General features: G+C 38.9%; 1 protein-coding gene across 1 annotated transcript in view; it reads left to right on the forward strand.

Moving 5' to 3' along the window:
* Nucleotides 1-406: 406 nt before the first annotated feature.
* Nucleotides 407-19,371, forward strand: part of sdc3 (syndecan 3) — a 27,277-nt gene continuing 8,312 nt past the window's right edge. The window contains exon 1 of the mRNA XM_047808170.1: nucleotides 407-803. Within this exon, the coding sequence (XP_047664126.1) occupies nucleotides 750-803 (54 nt within the window). The 5' untranslated portion in view covers nucleotides 407-749. The remainder of the gene's footprint in view (nucleotides 804-19,371) is intronic.

Here is a 19,371-nt window from a genome sequence, read left to right on the forward strand (position 1 = left end):
CTTGAGATGTCACTAATAGAATTTCACTGTGTCAAACTCGATGACAATAAAGAGGTAGAACCCTTGAATTGTGTGATCTATAGAACCTGAGGGATAAAATATTAAACCTGTCATTTACATTTAGGATCCTTGTCTGTCATGGTTCTAATGCCTGGAGATACCGTTCACACACACACACACACACACACACACACACACACACACACACACACACACACACACACACACACACACACACACACACACACACACACACACACACACACACACACACATCAGCTCGTGCGGTAATAGCGGGTGTGACGAGCGGAGATTCCCAGTCTCTCCCCCTCCCCGGTTGTAACGGATGTTCGGGCCGGGCTGAAGAGGGCGCTCTTATCCTCATTAGGAGAACCCACCCGGCCCGGCGCACATCCTCCAGAGAGAGAGAGAGAGAGAGAGAGAGAGAGAGAGAGAGAGAGAGAGAGAGAGAGAGACTGAAGGCTGGATCTTGCTAATTGTGAGTCCAACAGGACCTGAGCACAAAAAGTCAGTAAAACACAGATAGGCCGTGCGCCACTGCTCCTGTTTTGGTCTTCGTGCGCTTTAGCGGGGATTAGATTCACCAAGATCCCGGACAGGACGGATGTCCCGACGACCGCCTGCACTGAACTCGGATCCTGAAAACAGACGATTTTAGTATTTCCCCCGTTTTTTTGGAGACGTAGCGGGGGCAAGTGGGCGATCCGGTGATCCGTGTTGCTGCTGCCATGAAGCTGCCGGGCTGGATGGCTGTGGCGCTGCTGTTCGCGCACTCCGTATCGGTAAGCCGAGCAGTCGCGCTCTATTGTTATCCGCAGACAAACGTGGCCGCGCGAGACCTTGGTTTCAGCACCTGTGTGTGTGTGTGTGTGTGTGTGTGTGTGTGTGTGTGTGTGTGTGTGTGTGTGTGTGTGTGTGTGTGTGTGGGCACTTAATGACAGATTTGACGGTGTAGTGTTCTTATGTGTGTAGAGTGGCGTCATGAATAAATATGGTCTTTACAGAACGTGCATGGTGCTTTCTTGTAAATCTCAGGCGCGAGCCAGGTCTCTCGGTTTGACCGCATCTCGAGTGCATCGTGCGCTCGAGAGCTCAGTGGAGACGTCACCGGTGGGGTTCCGTTACCGGTTTTTATCCACCAGCTGTATTGATCAGCGCGTGGCTTCGTGAGTGGCCTCGTGGGCACCGTAGGTCAGGGACACAACCCGCCCGCGCGCCCCCTCCCCGTGTCTGGTCTGTGTGTGTGTGTGTGTGTGTGTGTGTGTGGGAGGGATAGGCCATAATTATCACATCTCAGCTAATTAAGCTCGTTTGGCTTTTGTCTGCATGCTCGGATAGATCGAGGTCGTGGGGCGATGGCGGGATTGTGGGGTTTAGTAGCCGGTGTAGGGTGGGGTAGGTGCATCAGACGGTGGGGTGCAGCGGAACGGCTGCGGGCTTGTGCGAGGGAGGATGACGTCATTGGGACCCGTGGGAGATGAGAGGAACTGACCATATCGGCACCGTCCGGAACCGCACACTACCGCACTGAATTGCTTCTAAATGCTACGTGTAAACTGCAGGTGACTTCACATGTGGGGTGGTATTATAGTGAGTTACCTGTGGGACACACGCTTCTGTGTGTGCGCGCTTTCTGAACGTGTGGCAACGGAAACACCTTCATACTGCAGCCAATCCAAAACGCCTGCAATTATGTCATTGAAACTAAATATCCAGCTAAACAAACAATAATGTAGGTCAGTAAAAATGCTGTCTTTTGCTAAAAGTAATTTTACAATTAAAAGAATAATGACTTATTATACCAGTTATAATATTATTTATTATATTTATTTATTATTATTTAGTTAGTAATATTAGTTACAGGTCCACCGTGATAACAGATTTTATTCTGTTGACTTTGGACAGGTCAATGCTTATAGCTCTGAACTTGAATTCAGCTTGACAGAAGAAAAACAAACAAACAAACAACTGGATTTTGTTCAATCCATTTAAAACAGGTTGAGATATGGTTAGAAAGCGAGCAAACGAGGGAAAGAATGAAACCTTTTCATGTTTATACATACAGTTTTATAAATGTGCCAAAGAAGAAACGATATAGAAAACATAAAGTGCAGTGTTTTCATGATGGATGAAAATGATAGTTTTATATTCTAAGCAGCATGTGAAAAGAAATTACACTGCTTTAGGGTTAGAACACACACACACACACACACACACACACACACACACACACACACACACACACACACACACATATATATATATACAGTATATATGTATATATTTTTATAAACAAACCCAACATTCTCTTTCAATCTTTTTCCCTTTTTCACACTAAATTTCTATTCATGTTTATCTCTATTTCTGTCTTACATACATATTTCTTTTTTATTTTTCTCACTCATCATTTGATTTAGCTTGAAGCTCAAACAAGGCCACTACTGACCCTTGTCTAGAATAACATTTTTACCAGTCAGAGGATGAGGCCTCTTGAAAGGAAGTTTGGTGGTGTAATATCCTCTGCAGTCCTGTCTGCCAAAACCAGAGTTTAATTTAGATCTGGAAATGTTGCTAAGTGGACATATCCCCCTTCCTCTTTGTCTCTGCTTTCTGTATGTGTGTGTGTGTAGTTGCATGCTTAAATTCATTTTGGTCAATACTGAATCAGTGTTTTGTGCTGCAGACGACAAAGACAACCATAGAGAGACAGGAGGAGGAGAAAGAAAATGGGAGAACGGAATGTGTGAAGCAGAGAATTTCAGAGGGAAATTCTACCCCTGAGTTTCTCAGACCACACAGACACAACCATGTGCAACTGAAATAAGAGACATGCTGCACTGTATCGGCATCTTCATGTCCAAAACATAACTGTGCATGTCATGGATAGTAAGTGGGATTTGTGTTAGATAATAACAATGAGGCAAAAATCATACACCCAAGCAAAAACAGTTACAACTTATTATTTACAATGGTTAGTTCAGAGAAAGAGTTTGAGAAAGTGTTGATGTGAGCCTTCTCACTTTCTACTCGTGGTTCAGACAGGTGTAATTCAGACTACAAATACACAAGGTGGATCAAACCTCTGAAGATTTGTTTTGCGAATTGGTAACTGCGTTAATCACTTTCATTAAGAGCAATACACTGTGTTTGCTTGGCAGCCAGCCTGGGAATCGCTATGCATCCCACGATTTGATTACATTTTTATGCAAGGTGCCATGATGTGATTATAAAATGATTCTTAATGCGCCTTGGTGCATCTTGATCTTTTTGCCTCAAGCCTGCATTATGATTTCTTCCATTATGACCACATGCTGTTTTTATAACATATTACAATCTATCAACATCTATCATGAAAAACATTAGGCTTCATGAACTCTGTGGTATTTTTTAATCCCAGTAAGACATGCTTATGCATAAGCCTGCAAAGCTTGATGAGTTTTGTGAATTAATGCAGAAATTCAGCATCTTTCTAAATAGTATCACGAAGGATCAGTTATATGATTCATTCCTGCTTGCCAGGCTTTCATTCATTTGAACCTATATGTTTTTAAATGTTAACACATCAAATGGCACATGGCACTAGGAGATAGTGGTTCTTTTAGAGGTGTCAGGGCAGGAAGCTCAGCAGTGTCACCACCACTGAAAGCTTTACACTGTCTCACCTCCCTCTGACCTCCACCAAGGTGATGGATGCTAGCTGGTGAAATCTGGGTCACAACATCAATACTCTAAGGCTTTGTCTTTACACAAATAGAATCATTGATTTAGGTCTATGTCAAAAAGTGCCTGTGTATCACACAGCTAATTATGATTAAGCTATAACAATTTTTTTTCAGCTGCATGCTAACTGCACCTTGTTTTTATTATACTGAAAGCAGTAATTATGCGTTTACATTCATTCATTTGGCAGGTGCTTTTATCCAAAGCGATTTACAACTGATGTAGAACCTGATTCACATATAATCCAATTATAGAGAAAATGGAAAGAGAGAAAGACATTGGGGATGCAGAGAGAGGAGGAGTGAGAGAGAAGGAGACAGGGAAAGCGAGAGACAGAGAGAGAGAGAGAGAGAGAGAGACAGTGAGGGTGGATGGAGAAGTGCAGTGCTGCTTGCTCTTTCCCAGGAGACTCGTCTCTCTACCTGCTCACTACAGTCACCATGACAACCACTGAGCACAGTACAGTCACAGCTTTACACAATCTCTTTCTCTCGCTTCAGTCTTTCTCTGTAAATCCATCTGCCTCTCCGCATCCCTCTCTCTCGCTCTCTCTCCTGCTCTCTCCCTCTCTCTCTCCCTCTCTCCTGCTCTCTCTCTCTCTCTCTCTCTCTCTCTCTCTCTCTCTCTCTCTCTCTCTTTCCTGCTCTCATTCTCTCGCTCTCGTTCATTAATTCAGACGATGCCCCACTCTGATTGGGGGAGGGGAAATCCTCCCCATCTGTACCTGACAGACACACATAAGGGGAGGGAGGGTTGGAGGAGAGGCGGATGTAAATGATAGTCTGTCTGTGTGGGTGTATGTGTGTTTAAACATCTCTGGGAATCTCCACAGATAACACTTTGCTCTGTTTGTGGTTCTGTAAATGCTAGTTTGCACCGACGTGTCCTGAAAAACCGCGGTGTGATAGAGTGTTCTCTCCTGAAATGCCCATGTGGCCCAAATTTTGGTGCATTTGTGTGTACGTTTGCTGAGCTATAATAAGACTCTAAATTAGAGGCCGTAGGTGGGAGTGGCTCCTAAGCCACAATGAATTTAAAACGTTACATCAATACGCTGTTTAAATATGAAACATCTAGCTTAGCCAATACACCACTCCTTGCACAGAAAGAGAAGGGGAGACTTTGTATATGTTTGTGAGTGTATGTGTGTGTAAAATTCACACTGTGAATGTGTGTCTGTTTGTTCTGCAGATATTCTCAGAGTGAGGCGGAGACAGGGATGCATTTCCGTGGAGATAGAGGGCTGGCTTGTATAATTGGTATAACAAGGGGCGTGGCAGTATACTCTGGGGACTATTGCGGTATGGTTAACTTTCCGGTGGCTGGGTGGGGCACAGTGAGCATTTGGGAACCGTTTTAAACAACACAGAATCCCAGTGGGAGAGATGTAATAATTCTGAGCTAACACAGGATAAATCTGGTCCAATGCTTTAGAGATTCTGTGTGTATTTCAGCTGATTTTGTAGAGATTTGTGATCATGCAGACACACAATTAAAATACAGCAAGCTATATATGTTTTTTAAACAAGCTTTAAATACTGTACATGTACAGTAAGCTGAAAAAAATTATGTGAGAAAGCTTATTGTGATAGTTTTGTATAGTCCATTGATAGTATTTTTCACATCATTCTTATTGTGCAATTAATGAGACCTGTGATAAAATGTATTGATCAGCTGTAATAGTTTCTGTGGTGGAAAAATCAAAAGAAGGAGACAAAGCAAAGGTTCCTGGTCCTGGAAGCGTTTTATAAAACAGCTTACGCTCACAATGAAATTCAAAGTCAGAACAGGATTGTTTTCCTCAGTTTATTTACATATCTCAGACAGTTTTACACCAGAATTTTGTTTTCTTCACAGTTGTCTCATTCACTGCTTTATTTCCTTCCTAGACAGAGCTGCTTCTAACTGATTCTGTGATTACAATATGTGTTGCTGTTTGCACGTATAAACTTTTCTGAAACTTTCTCACCTGCATTTTAGTCCAAAATAGAGAATGGTTCACATAAAGAATTGTTAATGTGTCAGCAGCCACAGAGTCTGTTTACAAGATACACTTTACCTCTTTGTTGTTTTGTGTGGCATCAAGTTCCTGGAGAAACATTGTTTCATTTTATTATGTACTGCGTCTGCTATACAAGGATGAAATGACAATAAAAGTATCATGCAGGAAGACCGTCAAGGTACCGAGCCAGAGACACTTCCTGTAGGAGTTGGTGCAAGTTTGGACACTGGAACAGTGACACAATGACGTTGAATGTGAATGTGAATGCATCGGTCTGCACTTCAACCTGAGTCTACCAAGCATGTTATTAAAAATAGATGTCCGAACATTAATATGATTATATATTAGAGCATATGAAATGTTCACTGCAGTTTCACTGCCAGGAAAATGATATTAGATTTTATATCACACCCATCTAATATCAGGTCCAGCCACTATGGATTACGGTTGGTATGGTTATATATTTCTGTGCATAAATTCTTTTTCTAGAGTACAATTATATTACATTTTGCTGAGATTGTAAACCCTGCTAAAATGCTGAGTTTACTTGTGAGGACAAGTTTCTGGCTGTTATGGGGACATTTACACCAAGTACTGTTTCAGGCAGGTTCTATATTTAATGTGCATGTAAACAGATGTTCAACACACTGCCAGGTTTATGGAGCATAAACAGTTTATTCAGAATATACAGTTGGATTTATGGAAATCTGCTTCTAAACACTGCAACTGATTTCCACAAATCCATGTCTAGACCTCTAATGAGCAAACGAAAAGGTACAGTGGAAAGGAGAAAACTCCCTTGAGATGGCATAAGGAGTACCCACGAGTCAGAATGAGAAGTTGAACCTGTCCTTCTAATTTAAAGTAAATTGTTTATGTTTGTGTGAGTGAGGGATGTAACTATCACTGTGGGTGCTCTTTATCTCTCTTTATCTCTCTCTTTCTGAGATCTGAGAAGATCAGGGCATGGGGAGGGGTCCTTAAATCATTTAATCCTCATTCCAGGAACAAAATGGTGACAGTTGCCTGTGTTTTAACTGTCTCAAAAAGTGTGACATGTGCACTGTGAACAAATATACAGTACACACAGACATCTTCTTTTTCCTGGTAATGCATCACATTCTATTCACACAGGACCAGGTCCTGTATCTTTCTGAGATTTTGTTCAAGACAGAAGCGTGTAAGAAAATCTCTGAAATGATTAGGTTGCTGTTTTATGATGTGTAAAACAGCTGAACTCAGGCCAAATGTTTTAACTAGCCCAGGGTATTGGTTATACATATTTGCAATTGAAACCTTTTTGGACAACCACATACACCAGAGGTCAGGTGAAAAGGCAGGTGAAAAGCCTGTATTTGCCTGCATGATTGTATGGTTGACCAACATCTATGCTGTCTGGTAGCAGGTCTGTAATCACACAGCTCTTTGTGGGACTCACAAACAAGAGATACAATAAAATGTGCTTTCCTCTCAAAATGCAAATGAACACACAAACCACACGTTCCACAAGACCGAATTGTTTTTCAATAAGAATCTTTCGCTTTGTCAGATTGCAGGATTTCACAGCAAAATGTCCACGTTTGCACTTTTGCCTGTCAATTTCTCCTCTCTCATTCTAAATGTGGAGTTAAATTTCAGCTGAGGGTTTTTCTGTACATATTCTTCTTTTTTTTTCAAGCGTGAGAGATGAGAGAGCCATGTGCATATGTGCAAAGTGATTTGGCATCTTTGCAAATGAATGGTAACCCTGCATAACACATCCTGGCAGAACACTCGATAATGCAACAGATCAAATCAGCAGCCTCTAAATGTGAACGTGCTACATGTCAACTAATCTATGTGCTAATGATTAGTTTTATTAGGTATATTGTGCTGTTGATTGTTGGATGTGTATTTTCTACCCATTTATTGTCTCATAATTTTAGCAAAGTGCTTTTAAAAGTGAGTCGTGGAAAACCATCCAAATCCATACTATCCACGAAGGAGTCATGCAGTATAGATTGTGTGGCAATTTATATTGTTAAATCTGACATTAAAACCAACATGAACCACATCCTGAACAAGAGAAACGCTAGAGGAAGAATCATGCAGCCTAACTGCAGATACTACTGCATGGCATTTTACCACACATGGGGACATGGTGGGCTTAGATAGCTGCAAGGTAACCAGTGAAAGCTCTAGCTGCATTATATTTCACAGTAGGTTAAAAGAATTAACCCCTTAAAGTCCCACCTTATTATTTATCTCATAAATATTATAAACAGGAATTAACATGTTCTGTAAATATGAAGGGGATTCAGGGACAGGAATGAGGAGTCTGGACCTGTTAATGTGTCACGGGAGTTTAGGTGGGTAGGAGTGTATGCCTTACCCTGAGAGATGGTGGGACCAGTCGAGCATTGATAGATCGGAAGGGGCGAGGTGGAGTGTGAGGACAGACAGACAGACAGACAGATAGATAGATGTTGGATTTCATGGGTCTGGATATCATTTTGTTTTCATTGCATGTCGCACAGTGCTATGTGATTATATAAGGTGGAGAGAAGATTCAGTGCGATCACAAAGCATGGACTAGGCAGTCATTACACTGTGCAATACATTCAGGGCTTACGCGGTAAAATAATGCAGCCTAATGATGCCACTGCCTCAGTTTTTACCTCCTAAAAATAAATATACCATGTATCCCAAAGTCTCCATACATAGAGGAAATGAAGACTTTATCTACAAAACGTCATATACATGATTGCCATTTCTTTGTAAATACACACAGTGTTGCCTTTCCCAACTTTGGCTCTCAGTTTGTCAACAGGGTGTGATGTGCTTGCCATGTTTCCTGTTAAAATCACAACCTTCCGACAGTTTCCTGATCCAGCCATGAGAAATATTTCAGAATGTTTTAAATTTTTGGAAGAGATTTTGCTAAAGTGTGTTAATTTCCCCTGTGTATGGAGACTTTTGGGACGTTCTGTATATGAACATATGAGATACTTCCTGTCAAATTACACATCCCATAGGACAGATTTAGATGAAAATGGAGGCCAAAAGAACAGTTTTTAATGCGTCAATGAATGTGGACTGACTGGCTATTTTCACACCACAACAAATGTTCATTTGAATTCTGACTCATCCGTTTGACAGTATTTTTTTTAAAGTCACTTCAGAACCGACAAACTGCATGAGCGAGCTGTTATCACTATTACAAAAAATGTGTCATATTGACTCCTTCTCACATTTGAATCGTTATCACTGCAGTAATAATTATATAGTTTATTTAAATGCATTGAATTTGTACTGTACATACAGAAACTTGTATCCTGTCTTGTGCTACCTCTGCTATGCTGTTTTAGGAAGGAGAATATACTCACCACAGCTAGCTGGCTTGCTTGTTGCTAACAAAAGATAAAAGTGAAGGCCTCAATTTTTCCCCCCACTTTGTAGCTCAAAATGCACAGATGTAAAAATAATGTAATGAAACTTTTGAACTTCGATGTTGAATTCAGAATAATTCCATCAAACTCCTACAAAATTAGCAATGTTAACAAGCTAACACCAGCAGTGACAGATTAATAAAAGATAAAAAAAGGGATAGCAAAGGCACTTCTGTCTTGCAGCAAAAAATCTTTATGAACTGAATCTCGCATGCTTACAATGTTATAACGTCTCTTTCAAGCAATTGAATGGTGAGGTTAGCAAAGCACATAAGGTTATAATGCTAAAATCATCACATGGGAGACAAAGGAATCAGTACAACATGCTACATTATTAACACTGTTTACAAAACGTATTATAAACGTATTAGCTTTTAGCAAATCAACATGCTGTGTCCCGTTGACAAATACATTATTTTAAATATCATTATTTTGAAGTAATCATTAGTTAAACAGTTTTATCATCTATCAAAACAGCTTTGTTCATCGTTTGAAAGTGATGCCATTACAATGTTAACTCTGACCAAAACCCTTCTGGCCAACATAGATTCTGGCGGTATTTAAGTACTAGAAAGCTATTGCTACTGTACAACCAGTAAAAGCCACCGAAAATGCCCTGTGTAGGAGGAATTTCAACTTCTTAACTACCATTTCTTTCTCTGTTTACACTGTGACTTCAAATCAGCATGGCCACACACTGTGAACAGTTTAAGGTGCCTCTTCTCTACTTTTAAATGAGTTTAGAGCGGTCTTGACTTTAGATGTGTTTTTATAGTCTAGCATTCCACTCCCTTGTCAGTATGCTAGCAACACTTGCGTCATTGCCTTCCTCAGAGAATGCTACGTATCGCTTTCTGAAGCACAGAATGGCATGGATAGTGTGTGGCACTACTGTGATTTGAGACTAAACTCCATAAGGCCACATTGCTTCTACACTTTACCTTTGAGCTCCCTTGGAGGAATAATTCATTTCACTCTTCTATTACATTTCGAAAATTGCGTATCGGACGAGTTGCTGCAAGACAGTTGTTGTGCTGTTGGGTAGATTTGTTTAAAGATGCTTACATTTAAATGAACACAAGGATAGGATGAGCTAAAGTATGCCCTGGAGAGCATTACTACACACTCGGTTGCGTATGCAGTTGTCTTGGTGCTTGAGGTAAAAATGAAGTTAAACGGTTGCTGCTGGTGTGGCTCTTGGACACTATAGTTGTATAACACCACATGTATTCCAGTTCAGGTCATTTTATGCCATATAATAGAGGCTGCATGCATTTTAATGGTTTGATTATAAAACAGATTATTTTTGAAAAAAATCGTTTAGAACTGCTATTTATTATCTTACATATGTTTAGAACGTGTTGTTTTAAAAGACATTTATTTAAAAATCATGAGCCCAACATGATATAGAAAGTTCTGTGTGTCTTTTCTGACTGTTTTACAGTGCTTTTCCTCCCAGAGTGTTACCTTGATCCAAGGATTTCTGTATGAACAATAGAATACTGTCCCTGCAACAATAACCATATCCTGTACTCCTCTGAATGTTTTCATTGACGAGAAACCACACCCTGATCCCCACTGTATGTAAATGTTTCAGCCTTACTGTTGTCTTGCTTGGCATTGATGATTATTTAATAACATATAATACATGTAAATATATGTAGTGTTAGATTGTATGACATTTACAGTACTGTGCATACATAGTGTCAGCTTTTTATTTGCTACTGTCTGTATTCTGTATTTCGTCTGAATGAGTGCAGATGTAATTACGCTGTGCGCCGATTCTTATGTGAAATGGAATATAAATGAGTGTGAATAAGCAGATGCTGTTCTCTCAGCAGTAATATCACATCTGTCAAACGTGATTCCAAATTGCTGTATTGATTCAGACATGGTGTGCACATATGTTTACAGTTCTAAAGGTTACCTGTCCATCAGTTCCATAATCCTCAAGCTGTCAGAATCTCATAGACAGCTCAGTTGTCTGCCGTAATTTGTATGAAATGTGCTGTCCCTAGTTTAGATTCTGAGGCACTGGTTTAGGAGCTGGTCATCGATCTTCATGATACCCATTACAGAGTTGAAACTGAACTTTGAAAGATAAAAATGATTAACAAGTAAATCCATTACTTTTCTTTTCAATCTAAAGCTAAAATCATGCAAATCATTTGTGATGACATAATCTAGTCTTTTTCATTTCCTCAGTTTGACCGAGTAAAAAATGCTCAGACCTCAAATGATAAGATGGCCTGATGGGCAGGAGACAAAAATGGGCTGCCAATTATTTTTTAACATATTAGAGGCCTTTGTCAGGTCTCAGGAATTCTCAGGTGTGAACAGTGATTTGACAGGAAATGACAGCACAAGAGCATGCGCTGTCACTCACGACAATGATCCAAGAAAAAGAGCAGATAGGCTGGCCACTGATAGCACATAATATACATTTACATTTATTTATCTGCCATGCACAGTTATGGCAAGGGACATTGCATAAAATGTGAGGCTGAATAATACCCAAACATAGACCTGATAAAGTAAAATCCTGCAGTCCTCAACTTTCTCGTAATTACCCGATTACCACAGAGAAAAATTTTTGTTTTTGTACCTGTACAGAGAAAAAAGGGGAAAAGAAGTAATAATGGAAATCTAAAGGCAGTTATTTCATTTCCTTAATAAAAATATGTCACTATATTGTGTCCATTCAAAACAGTAGTGCTTAAAGGACTTGAGAGAAAGCTGTAAGTTTTATCCATTTATTTCAAGTTATGTATGCTTTCTGTAAGAGTTTGTAGTAATAATTCATTTAGGTAAAAACGTAGCCAGTTTCCTGTTTCATGTTTTTCACCTTTTTTTAAGTCGGTAATGACTACAAAATCTGTACCGTTGTTGAAAAGATGAATTATACTAATGTAACATTTATTTTACTAACACCTTTGGCTGCAAGAGTTATGAAAGTTTGCTGCCTGCCCCAACAGTTACCCATGGACGTGTGAGTTTTTAATAAATATTTTTTGCTCATTTTTTTCTCCATACATGGAAATTGAAATTCTTGGGTCATACACACTACAAATACCAAAGAGTTCAATTTGAAAAACATTGGAATAATCTTTCAAAGGAACAGACAGCCAGCTGAGTCTGGAATATAATTCATGTTAATGAAATATTATATGAGAAGTTTGTTGCCTTTTCAGTCATATAGCCTCTGAGCAGTGTTTTTGCAAAATATCTGTGCACTTACACTTGATATATGTGTGTGTGTATGTGTGCAAGAAAGTGAGACATGGAGAAAGAGCACAGAGGCAGACAGGTAATCGATCTCTGTCAGTCTTATTTCCTCTCATCTACTAAATCAGAATTTGCTCACTTAACATATCGTGTATGGAAAGTGATATTGATCGATCTGTGAAAACCGAGACACACACACACACACACACACACACACACACACACACACACACACACACACACACACACAAACACACATCCTGCTACGCAGTCATGCCAGTAATGGAGATTACTCTGTGACTAACTCAAAGAGTGTAAGGATGAAATATTAAAAACTGAAGCACCTGCTATAGGCAGGGCAAAGTGGAAGACAGACAAGGAGACAGTGAGCAAGGAAAAAAAATTAAAATGTAGTTACTAAAGAGCTTAGAGTAGCTCAGACACTCAACATACCCAAGGCCATGATGTACACCCACAGAGGAACAATAATGTTGGAAGCAGGATAGGATTTCTCACGGCTCATTACGTACCACACTTTCGTCTGTTAGATATATAAAAGATCTAAAGCTGCCATTTTTTGTCAAATAAAAAGTCAATACATATTGTTCAAAATTTAGCTAAAAATTTCACCAGGATCTGTGTGACAACCTGCTGTCTTCACATAGGAATATATATATGTTTAAAAAAATGTATTCCCTCCAATACACAATGAACATCCCTAAAGGCTTCCTCTTTACTATACAGGCTCATTATATAAGGCATAGCCCTGTATGCCTGAGTAAATGCCACCTGAGCCTTTTCCAAAGAAAAAAAGATTGACTCAAAAAAGGCCTTGTTCAGACCTGGTATTAAACTGGAGATGAATGAAAGACACATGAAACTGCTAAATGCAAACAGCTCTCGGTCTGAGCTGTCTTCTTGTGATGGGATGTTGTAAGATGGATGTTACTTTTAAATAGAACAAAAAGAAACAGCGAATGAAAAGCAAAATTGGGAAGTAAGAGAGGAATCGTAGATGATCATGAAGAAGTCACTGAGATTTTAAGTATAGCATTTATAGTTTAAAAGCTTGTAGGTAATCTGGCTCTAATGATTGATGTTTATTTTTTCCTGAATCTATTTGATCTCTTGTAGAAATGTTATATAATGTCATACAATAAACATGATAATTATGTCATGCCTAAAAAAAAACACTAAAATAAATGGTCTAATTCACGTTGCACCTTACAGTAATGTGACAAAAAGTAGAATAATGATTTTTTTTGCCTTAACTTTCGCCTCATAAAAATGATGCAAATGTGAACAATATTTAAATAGCAAGACTCACTCGGACAGATTTTTTGTTAGATATAATGTGACACAGAACATTTTGCTGTTAATCCACATGATCGAAGCGAGCTAAATTCTGCTCATGTGCAACTCATTTAGAAACAAATATGTCTTTCATTACTCTTAACCACACAAACACACATGACTTGATGGCCTCAGAATTGGTTTGGGATGATCTGCAAATTGCATTTCTTCATTTTAAAATGAGTGATGGTGGGTTTAGCACAGGCTCTTAAGAGCAGACATGGATCTGCAGATGTAAGAGAGTTTATAGACACTGCAGATAATAAAAATAGCAAGAGAAGAGAAAAGGAACTGGCTACTGGAGCCAGTCTGACAGCCTCTAATTTTCAGATTACTTGTAAGTGGGAACTGTTCATTAAACAATCAGTGCATTGTCGAGATAACCTTACTGGAAACATAATTTGTAACTTGTATATACAGTACACATTTATTACTTATTTCATGTATCTCCTCTGTTTATCTGTGGCTTTATCTGTTGACAGGTCATGCAAGTAATATATGATTTTAGCACTAGTTTGTACATGGTTGGACTGTCTGCTCTGTACTGAATGCAGTTATAGCACCATTTTAACCTCTACACAGTATTTAGAATGATGGTTATGAACAAGACCCAACTAGATTATCCACATCAGATTATTTGATATTAACATATGTCTGAAAGCAGATTATTTGGGATTTTGGACTAACAAACTGCAAAATCACATCCAGTGGTAATAAGAAATATACACAGAATGACATAACATGGCACAGATATGGCTGATTTATTTCTAACCCACACTAGATTCATGCAGTCTTATCAGTGACAGTCAATTACGCAGACTGCCACACTACCTAGATTTGATCTTCATTTGGGTTGATATTTTTCAGCCCTTGTTGCTGACGCGTTGTAACACGTCAGCAGCAGTGATTGAGAAGGTGCATGTGAAATGCAATTGCTTATGTTATGAATGTGAATAAAGCGGATTATTTAGTCTATCGTCCTTTTTCCCCACATGTGCCTTTAGAGGAGTAACTAAAAGTAGATCAGTTAAACACAGATTGTATAGTCAAAGTACAAAATACACAAAAGGACAGACAACAGAGCTGTAAGTCTAGTGATTTTGGTTGGAATAAAAGTGTTCCGTCTTTGTTTATAAGTTCAGGTTCAGAGGAAACACAGCATGAACCCAGTAAAATATGTTGCTCTCTGTGTCTTAACATAACACACATATAACAAAGACATGGATATAAACACATTTATTTCAGTACTTTCCCAGTAGGCTTTAAAAAGCATGGTTCAAAGACAGTTTACATTAAACATCAGTTAGTACTGTCAGGAAATACACTCCATGACTTAGGGTCTATCCTGTCTGATAGAATGAGCTACTTTTAGCGGTAGTACTTATGGTAAAGCTGTCAGATTTTTTGTGGTAAATTTTGATAGATTTAACTTGCAGTTAAATAAATTAGTGAGGGTATGACAATGTAAATAGAGACCAGGATACAGATAGGAGTTTAGCACATTGGCTGTTCTTCTGGTCCATAACTTAGTAAAACATGTTTACATGCAGGATGCTAACTGGCTAACTAGCTAGTTTAACTTTAGAAACTGCATGTTGATTAATTCATTTCTGAGGTTATGGCAATGTAAATTCAAGACTCAGATACTAAACTACAAAATCACTAAACTACAGATACAACTAGCTACATTAGCTAATGTTAAAACAGAATCTTGAAGGTTTTATGGTTTATTCCTCTGTTATATATCATATTGCTTATTTGTGCATATCCATGATGAATATAAAGATGTAGGACTTCTCAGGCCATTTAGTGATCTCTTTGTAAGTTACTTTAAATGGACTGAAATTGCATGTTTGTGGTATTTAAGTTATAATATGGGCCACTAGTGATTATGGACTGTTGAAAAGATGCTATATTGATCAAGGCTTTCTGTTACTTGATGTTTAGTTCATAACAGCGTGTCTGAGAAAAATTACTGATTATATTTTGTCTTCTTGGCCCTGAAGCTGAACAAGTCCTGGAGGTTTGGCAGGTTTCTTCCTATAATAAGATTTCCAAGGTTCTTATTCAAAGTCAACCACCAATCCGGTGCATATAACTGCAGTAAAGAACATTTTTAAATTATACAACTGAAATGGCTTTGCTCAGCTGCTCCTCTGGGTTCGCACTTCTATTTGACACTTAGCATATCTTTAATTACTTGTCATAAACTTGTGGATGTTTAGAATTCCCAATCATTATTTTTTTTGCTTTTGACAACAAAGATGGATTTAGATTTAATGTTTTCTCTGACCTTTAGCCTTTTTTGGTTCAAGTTTATTGGTGACAAAATTGTCCTCAATGTTAAATAACTGCAGTTTTACTTTTTCTTCTATGTCTTTGAGGCCTTCTCTCTCTCTCTCTCTCTCTCTCTCTCTCTCTCTCTCTCTCTCTCTCTCTCTCTCTCTCTCTATTTCTTTTTCTCTTCTCTTTCATAGATTTGTACCCTTAACAGCATGGGCTTATGGGAATGGGGGAAGGTTTGTTCACAGGCACAAAGATTGGACGCACACACACACACACACACACACACACACACACACACACACACACACACACACACACACACACACACACACACACAAAGCCGACCATCCCTGAGACCCTGCCCGCATTTTTTTGCCCCTTTGGAAAGTTTCTTAGGAACATGAGAGAAGTTATGATCCACAGGAAACTCCAACCCAACTGCTTGAAAGAAAGAGAGTATTCAGACAAACATTGCAAACTCAAACTCATTTAGAAGTAACGTCTTACATTAAACAAACATGCACATTTTTGGCCCAGCTACTCGCATTAAACAGGACCCCACAATATACACACACACTCAGAGAAAGCGAGAGAGATCAGCTTTTAAGTCAAGGAGCAGCTAAACTCTCTTCCCTGCAACTTGACCTGCACTCAACCTGTTAAGGGTGGGGTGTTGTTCCACACAGAGTGGTGTGTGTTTGTGCATCAGTGTGTGAGTGAAAGGGAGAAAGAGAATAGGGAGCACGAGAGTGAAGGATCATTACCAAGATCTTACAACTTAACATGTTACTATAACAACATTTAACAACAAACTTAGGAGAACGGTGCCTGTATTAAACAGGGTCTATGTCAAGTACTAAGGCATTAAAGTAGAAGAGCGTTATTATTTAATCAGACCAGAGAAGTATTTTCCTTTACTTTACAATTATTTATTATTCATCTAAAGCACTGCTTGTTAGATGTGTTTCTTTTAGGGTACAGTATAAGAGTGCTTCCTCAGGGCAGTAGTGCTATTGGGTGGTGTCAGATAAGTCCAGCTTTAAGCGGTGAAATATGGTTGTTTATTAAGTGCTACATTTGTGCATGTTAAAGCTGACAGACTTTTCACACTGCAGTCAACTTACATTCATAATTAGCTTCTTAGCATCATCTGATAAGCTTCTGTGGTAAATTTACTGCTAATTAAAATATTTAAAATCTTGTTGAAATTCTGCCTTCTGCTTTTTCCCTGCATTATGTTGTGGATTGCTATATTTAGCACAACTGATATCAATGCTACAAATCAGGAGTACTAATCAGAAATAGAAGTCTGCTTGCATTTAGTCATTTTTTTTCTGCTTGCTCCGTCTGGGTGCGCATGTTTGAGGAAAACTGCATCTAATTAGAATTTATACCTGTTTCATATACATCTGTTTTACCATTTATCGGTCAAAGTGATGTTCGAGTTCTGGTTCTGTAAATAAAAAAGTAGACGGTTATGTTTTCATATTTGCATGAAAAAATCTCCTGCTGATATAAACAGGGAAAAAACATGGATCAGATCTTGCCAAGCTTCACTGGCAAAAACTTCCAATCCTAAATTATTAATAAGCTCCTTGTCACATGTTATTGGGCATTTGAATGCCAGGACAGTAAAGCTCATTTAATCTGTTTTATTAAATCAGATACGAGTTCCCTGTGTGTAGTGCCATTTTAAATCAGAACTGGCAAACCACAATCTTAGATGATTTAGCCGCTTTTTGTGAACTTTCTGTGCCATTCTAAATATGTACCAAACGCACTAATACACCATACAATATTTATAACTGACAGATAAATACAAGATCACTGTGGAACCACCAGTTGGTTATTACAAGCATTTCGAATTCTAACACAGTTTGTGAGTTGTTAATGTTGCCAAAACGAATCAATCATTATGTGAACTGACACAACAACACAGTTCTGTTCAGACTTGCACTTTTAGATATAATAAACTGTAGGCAGATGTTTAATATTGCTTTAATATAAAACTGTTAAATGTTTAATATTGATAAATGATAGGTTTAAATGATTGTTCCTTTAGTATCAGAAGGGGTTTGAAACCGTGCTGCCAGATTTAGCATTTGGGGCATAAATTTAACCGCATATAACCGCAGGCAGAACATTTCTACCTGCTTGTGTTTCTAAAATGTGGCGTGATATAAAAGCTATGTGAAAATAAATCATGCAGTAAATGACAAACATTTAAGAAACATGGGATATTAATCATACAAATGTGTTTTTTTGCTCTTGAATATGCTGTTATACATATTATTAAAATGTAAGAATTTATTGTGACAACCATCATGAATATAACAAAGGAACGTTTGCTTAGATGAAATGTGTAACCATCTGACATGGTTCTAATCCCATGGGATTAGTGCATTGCTTGTTGCTGGGATTAAGGTTTGGTCTACTCTGTACTCCGTCTCCTTTCTCGCACATACACACAGATACACCTCACTGCAAAGCTTGAGACAGGATAACAGATACGGCATAAGTGCTATTAGTGATTTCACCAGTGAATTACTGCTGATCGATCATTTGACCCCCTGTGATGATGTCTTTACCTAGTGACCTTTACTGAGTTTTAATGGCTGCCTTCATTAAACAATAGTGATCTCTGCCTTCTGCTGTGTCGCTGCCGCCCTCTTGATTTCCACTTCTTTCTCGCTTTCACAGCTGTTGTCTGTAGCCAGAGTCCAACAAAAAGTGAATCCAACCAATTTATCATGGCAGCAGAAAGGAAGTTTAATGAGCAAAGAGGAGAGAAATATACGTTCTCACAGAATCTTGTGAATCATGCTTTGTGAAATTCATATTTCACTTTTTATCTGTCCCCATCCTCTCTCTCTCTCACACACACACACACACACACACACACACACACACACACACACACACACACACACACACACACACACACACACACACACACACACACTCTCTCTCTCTCTCTCTCTCTCTCTCTCTCTCACACACACACACACACACACACACACACACACACACACACACACACACACACACACACACACACACACACACACACACTCTCTCTCTCTCTCTCTCTCTCTCTCTCACACACACACACACACACACACACACACACACACACACACACACACACACACACACACACACACACACACACACACACACACACATTCTCAAACACACATTCTTCTCAAACACACACATTCTCAAACACTATAGTCAAGGCCTGGTCTACCCCTTAATCATGCATTTTACCAAATTACACTCCAAAGAAACCCTGTTATTACAGAGGAGGTTACACAGACACACATATAGAATGTG

This window comes from Tachysurus fulvidraco, chromosome 24 (assembly GCF_022655615.1).
Source record: "Tachysurus fulvidraco isolate hzauxx_2018 chromosome 24, HZAU_PFXX_2.0, whole genome shotgun sequence".
Classification (NCBI taxonomy): Eukaryota; Metazoa; Chordata; class Actinopteri; order Siluriformes; family Bagridae; genus Tachysurus; species Tachysurus fulvidraco.